General features: G+C 46.0%; 1 protein-coding gene across 1 annotated transcript; it reads right to left on the bottom strand.

The window, feature by feature from the left end:
• Positions 1–4,377: 4,377 nt before the first annotated feature.
• On the bottom strand, positions 4,378–6,780 carry LOC123147425 (uncharacterized). Its single transcript, XM_044566671.1, has 2 exons — positions 6,496–6,780; positions 4,378–5,154 (listed from the first exon to the last, which is right to left on the bottom strand). The coding sequence occupies exons 1-2, from the start codon at positions 6,575–6,577 to the stop codon at positions 4,577–4,579; spliced, it is 660 nt and encodes a 219-aa protein (XP_044422606.1). The 5' UTR covers positions 6,578–6,780; the 3' UTR covers positions 4,378–4,576.
• Positions 6,781–7,051: the final 271 nt, after the last annotated feature.

Here is a 7,051-nt window from a genome sequence, read left to right as displayed (position 1 = left end):
AGCCTTTAGCATTGCGAAGAGCTCGGGAATCGTCTTATCCATCCCTTGCATATTATAGTTCATCACGAAACTCTTGTAGCTTGGTGGCAGTGATTGAACACTATCAACCGGAAGATTAACTCCCAGCTGAGTCAAGTGATTATGGTACCCAGACATTCTAAATATATGTTCACTGACAGAACTATTCTACTTCATCTTGCAGTTGTAGAACTTATTGGAGACTTCATATATCTCAATCCGGGCATTTGCTTAAAATATTAACTTCAACTCTTGGAACATCTCATATGCTCCATGACGTTCAAAATGACGTTCAAGTCCCAGTTCTAAGCCGTAAAGCATGGCACACTGAATTATTGAGTAGTCATCAGCTTTGCTCTGCCAGACGTTCATAACATCTGGCGTTGCTCCTACAACGGGTTTGGCACCCAGCGGTGCTTCCAGGACGTAATTCTTCTGTGCAGCAATGAGGATAATCCTCAAGTTACGGACCCAGTCCGTGTAATTGCTACCATCATCTTTCAACTTTGCTTTCTCAAGGAATGCATTAAAATTCAATGGAACAACAACACGGGCCATCTATCTATAATAACATAGACAAAAAAAAATACTATTAGGTACTAAGTTCATGATAAATTTAAGTTTAATTAATCATATTACTTAAGAACTCCCACTTAGATAGACATCCCTCTAATCATCTAAGTGATCACGTGATCCATATCAACTAAACCATAACCGATCATCACGTGAAATGGAGTAGTTTTCAAAGGTGAACATCACTATGTTGATCATATCTACTATATGATTCACGCTCGACCTTTCGGTCTCAGTGTTCCGAGGCCATATCTGCATATGCTAGGCTCGCCAAGTTTAACCCGAGTATTCTGCGTGTGTAAAACTGTCTTACACCCATTGTAGATGAACGTTGAGCTTATCACACCCGATCATCACGTGGTGTCTCGGCACGATGAACTTTGGCAACGGTGCATACTCAGGGAGAACACTTTTACCTTGAAATTTAGTGAGAGATCATCTTATAATGCTACCGTCAAACAAAGCAGAATAAGATGCATAAAGGATAAACATCACATGCAATCAATATAAGTGATATGATATGGTCATCATCATCTTGTGCCTTTGATCTCCATCTCCAAAGCACTGTCATGATCACCATCGTCACCGGCGCAACACCTTGATCTCCATCGTAGCATCATTGTCGTCTCGCCAACTATTGCTTCTACGACTATCGCTACCGCTTAGTGATAAAGTAAAGCAATTATAAGGCGATTGCATTGCATATAATAAAGTGACAATCATATGGCTCCTGCCAGTTGCCGATAACTCTGTTACAAAACATGATAATCTCATACAATAAATATAGCATCATGTCTTGACCATACCACATCACAACATGCCCTGCAAAAACAAGTTAGACGTCCTCTACTTTGTTGTTGCAAGTTTTATGTGGCTGCTACGGGCTGAGCAAGAACCGTTCTTACCTACGCATTAAAACCACAATGATAGTTCGTCAAGTTAGTGCTGTTTTAACCTTCTCAAGGACCGTGCGTAGCCACACTTGGTTCAACTAAAGTTGGAGAAACTGACACCCGCCAGTCACCTGTGTGCAAAGCACGTCGGTAGAACCAGTCTCGCGTAAGCGTACGTGTAATGTCAGTCCGGGCCGCTTCATCCAACAATACCGCCGAACCAAAGTATGACATGCTGGTAAGCAGTATGATTTGTATCGCCCACAACTCACTTGTGTTCTACTCGTGCATATAACATCTACGCAATAACCTGGCTCGGATGCCACTGTTGGGGAACGTAGTAATTTCAAAAAAACTCCTACGCACATGCAAGATCATGGTGATGCATAGCAACGAGAGGGGAGAGTGTCGTCCACGTACCCTCGTAGACCGTTAAGCGGAAGCGTTATGACAATGCGGTTGATGTAGTTGTACGTCTTCACAATTGACCGACCCTCAGTACTGAACGTACGGCACCTCCGCGTTCAGCACACATTCATCTCGGTGACGTCCCGCGAACTCACGATCCAGTAGAGCTCGGGGAAGAGTTTCGTCAACATGACGGCGTGGTGACGATGTTGATGAAACTACCGTTCCAGGGTTTCGCCTAAGCACCGCTACAGTATGACTGAGGTGGATTATGGTGGAGGGGGGCACCGCACACGGCTGAGAGAGATCAATGATCAACTTGTGTGTCTAGAGGTGCCCCCTGCCCCCGTATATAAAGGAGAAAGGGGGAGGCCGGCTGGCCTAGAGGGCGTGCCAGGAGGAGGAATCCTCCTCCTAGTAGGAGTAGGATCCCCCTCTTTCCTACTCCTACCAGGAGGGGGAAAGGAAGGGGGAGAAGGAGAAGGAAAGGGGGCGCCACCCCCCCTCTCCTAGTCCAATTCAGACCAGAGGGGGAGGGGGCGCGCGGCCTGCCCTGGCCGGCCCCTCTCTCTCTCCACTAGGGCCCAATAAGGCCCATTAACCCCCCCGGGGGGGGGGGGTCCGGTAACCCCTCCGGCACTTCGGTAAAATCCCGGTTTCACCCGGAACTCTTCCGATGTCCAAATGTAGGCTTTCAATATATCAATCTTTATATCTCGACCATTTTGAGACTCTTCGTCATTTCCATGATCATATCTGGGACTTCGAACTACCTTCGGTACATCAAAACATATAAACTCCGAACTACCTTCACGACTAGGAGTGGGAAAGGAAGGAGGAGAGCGAGAAGGAAAGGGGGGCGCCCCCCCCCCCTTCCCTAGTCCAATTCGGACCAGAGGGGGAGGGGGCGCGCGGCCTGCCCTGGCTGGCCCTCTCTCTCTCCACTAAGGCCCATGTGGCCCATTAGTTCTCCAGGGGGTTCCGGTAACCCTCCGGTACTCCGGTTTTCTCCGAAATCATCCGGAACACTTCCGGTGTCTGAATATAGCCGTCCAATATATCAATCTTTATGTCTCGACCATTTCGGGACTCCTCGTCATGTCCATGATCACATCCGGGACTCCGAACTATCTTCGGTATATCAAAACACATAAACTCATAATACCGCTCGTCACCGAACCTTAAGCGTGCGGACCCTACGGGTTCGAGAACTATGTAAACATGACCGAGACATGTCTCCGGTCAATAACCAATAGCGGAACCTGGATGCTCATATTGGCTCCTACATATTCTACGAAGATCTTTATCGGTCAAACCGCATAACAACATACGTTGTTCCCTTTGTCATTGGTATGTTACTTGCCCGAGATTCGATCATCGGTATCTCAATACCTAGTTCAATCTCGTTACCGGCAAGTCTCTTTACTCGTTCCGTAATGCATCATCCCGCAACTAACTCATTAGTCACATTGCTTGCAAAGCTTATAGTGATGTGCGGGCCCAGAGATACCTCTCCGACAATCGGAGTGACAAATCCTAATCTCAATCTATGCCAACTCAACAAACACGATCGGAGACACCTGTAGAGCACCTTTATAATCACCCAGTTACGTTGTGACGTTTGGTAGCACATAAAGTGTTCCTCTGCTATTCGGGAGTTGTATGATCTCATAGTCATACGAACATGTATAAGTTATGGAGAAAGCAATAGCAACAAACTAAATGATCATCGTGCTAAGCTAACGGATGGGTCAAGTCAATCATATCATTCTCTAGTGATGTGATCCCGTTAATCAAATGACAACTCATGTCTATGGTTAGGAAACATAACCATGATTGATCAACTAGCTAGTCAAGTAGAGGCAAACTAGTGACACTCTGTTTGTCTATGTATTCACACATGTACTAAGTTTTCGGTTAATACAATTCTAGCACGAATAATAAACATTTATCATGATATAAGGAAATATAAATAACAACTTTATTATTGCCTTTAGGGCATATTTCCTTCAATTATCTCGACCGTAAAGGCCCGAACCTAGGTAAAGTCTTGCCTCGTGTTACCATCCAGCCTAATCGCCTAGCTAGGATACCCTACCGAGAGATTGCCGGATTTAGCTCCGACGTTATAATTGGGACAATGATCCCCTAGCTGCTTATTTGCTAATCTGTGGACGGTGTAAGTTTTGTTTAAGTTATCATTTGGGTAAAAGGACCCTGATAAGTATCTGACACGAAGCAATACCGCCCTGACATTTTTGGATGGCAAATTTAGTTATTCGGGAATGGCAACTTTAATTGTGAAGCATACCAACTTTCTGTTTGGATGGCAAGTCTCGGTTTTTTGGTTTTTTTAATGGCAATTTTAGTTATAAAAACGTCAGGTCGGTGTTACTTCATGCCACACGTGTGTCACTTATCATTTGGGTAAAGTTAAGCTAGGCATGATGGCCTTCCTATAAAAAATACTGCGAAACTCCAACGGTTACACCAAATGCATTAACAACCTGCACAGGTAAACTCGTCACAAATGTTGAAAACCATAATCCTTTTAGTCCTTACAGAAATCACCTGCTAAAAAGGAGCAAAAGAATTGTGGTAAAGTAGAGACACTGCAACTAGTGTGCTCTACCAGATCTGAAAATTGGCAAAAGAACGGTGCGCCGATGCATCTCTGCACAAGCTCACAAAGTAAAGGCGCCAGCCAGAGCAAAAAGAGTGGCCGACACCAGTGTCCATGCACCCACACCGGTCGAAATGGCACCACTGCACTCGTCATTGTTGCCGCTGAAGCATCCAGGATGTGCAGTCTTGGGAACTCCCCCTTCTACCGTGAAGCTCGAGTTGGCCTTCCCATTGCTGAACAAGACACACCAGAAATACGGGCCGCCGCCAGAAGTGCCGGTGACAGCCGCCCCCACCTCTGTGTGGTTCTTGCTATGCAGTACCTGGAGGCTCCTCTCATCAGCAATGAGCATGTCGAAGGCCTGCGCTGGAGGCGGGTAGCTTGGCTGGCACGCCAGGAGCCTCCCAGTGATCTTGGCAAGGCTTGCAGCTTGGACACCACAATTTGGGGCAAATGTGTCAATGAAACTGGAATCCACAGGCTTCTTGTTTCCACCCACCTGGTCGCACTGACCCTTATATGCTTTTATGTACTGCAGAGCAATGCATCCAAGACCTTGATTGTCAGCAAGATTTGATGCCTTGCTGGCGGTACGGTTGGAGTTGATCAAGCTCACAAGCTCATCGGCAGGGTTATCTGTAAATGAGATAATTCAAGGATGTCATTTGAGGAATACTACAAATTCCAGCATTCAGTTGTGCAAGAGGTGGTGTGTGTTATCTACGTACAATACATGACCAACCCAGCACCAAGTTTGGGAAAGGTTGGATGTGACCTCTCGATTTGAAACTTTCTCATCTAAGTTAGCAATATAGTATCTTGTAGCTTGGGCCTTAAGCTAATTTCAGAGATTTTTACTTAGATTGGATTATTAGTTCTCTATAGTAAAGCAACTACCTTCTGCAGGACAAAAATGATAGATAAGCAACTAAAAATCAGAGCTAGTTCACAGTATGCGGACACAAATAGGTGCACGCTAGGAATACAAGCACTATAAAGAATCATTAACAATCAGCGGCCTTCGCAATGTTACTTGATCATTTCAAAATCAGGCCAGTACACCCAAGGCCAAATGCCCAAAGGGAAGGCACAGACTCTGTTTGCATATCAGGAGGGAGCAGAATACACGTAGATTACAAGATAAGCTGAGAAGTACAGAGCTACAATGACAGGATCAACGATATGGCTGATTTGGGGATAGCCAATAGGTTCCACAGACATCGTCATTTGTGATGGTTGGGATGTTGTTGGTTGCCGGAGACCTACTGTTTGGTTGCACATTTCTTATTCTGATACATCAACATGCAAAGCTTTTGCATGTTCACAAACAAGACAAAACATAACGATCTGACGGGGAACTACGTTTAGCCTTAAAAAAATTACATGACCAGATCTGGATTCTAAAAACAGCAGCAGAAAATCCTGGGTGTTCTACAGTTTGTAAAAATGATTGATAGATGTGCTGAGCACACTAAAGAGCAATTTATTTTCTAGGGAAAACATAATGAAACCATGTTTTTTTTGCCAGGACGCTAATTAAGCAACATTTCCGCATTTTTGTTAGTGTATTATAAGTGATGTGTAGATGAGTTACATAACAAGGATTAACAGTTGTGTCGTTGGATTTCCACACACTCTGAATTCACAAAGGCTTCTAGTAGTTGGATTTCAAGAACAATTAGTAGACTGTCACCAACATGTCATTCTATATCTAACAAACAGAAACAGATGGCCGGGCTCGAGATCCATGCCGACCCTGATATGGCGTTCGACGAGCTCGACGACCCGAACGAAGACCTCAAGGCCGGAGTCTGCGTGCGCCGCAGGACAGCTGAAGCTAGAGCTCAGATCCAAACACCTGGTCGGCAACCGGAGTGCACCCTCAGTAGGAAAAGCAGAAATTAAGGAAATGCAGCAGGCGACAGCAACACAGAACCGATCGTGCAAGGGGTGAGATTGAGACGGTAAGAGACGTACTCTTAGTATCGGCAGCGGAGACGGCGGCGAGGAGGAGCGCGAGGAGCGCGGAGGCCAGCAGCGGCTGAGCGGCGACCGCCATTCTCGGGATCTGACAGCGAGTGTGTGTGGGAGAGCTGAGCTGGCTGGCCTGGAAGAAGTTGGTGGAGCTGGGTGACAACTTCCGTTCGATCTGCTGCGGGGTCTCGCTTCTTAAATGCTTTCTCGAGTTTCTTCTGCGCGCACTCTGCTCTGCTCTCTCGCTCTCTCCGTGTGTGCCGGTTGGTGCGGATTGGCCAAGATACCCCCGCCGACTATTTTCGGTTAGAAGGCAGCTATCCATAAACAACCGGGTCGGTCCACCGACGCCAAGATACCCCGAAAAATCTGTGCACTGAAACGAGAGCATAAAATACCACACACATATTTTTTTCTAAAAGAATCAGATTTATTATAAAGATTCATCGATACAAATCACATCAAGCATAATAAAAACTAAATTGAGGTCTATGGGCCACCGAGCGACCATTACTGCCGACGCGCCGCTGTCGCTGCTCCCATACTGGAGTCGGTCTGA

This window comes from Triticum aestivum, chromosome 7A, assembly GCF_018294505.1.
Source record: "Triticum aestivum cultivar Chinese Spring chromosome 7A, IWGSC CS RefSeq v2.1, whole genome shotgun sequence".
Classification (NCBI taxonomy): Eukaryota; Viridiplantae; Streptophyta; class Magnoliopsida; order Poales; family Poaceae; genus Triticum; species Triticum aestivum.
Note: the sequence above shows the minus strand (reverse complement) of the source record. Positions and strands in the feature narration are given on the sequence as shown.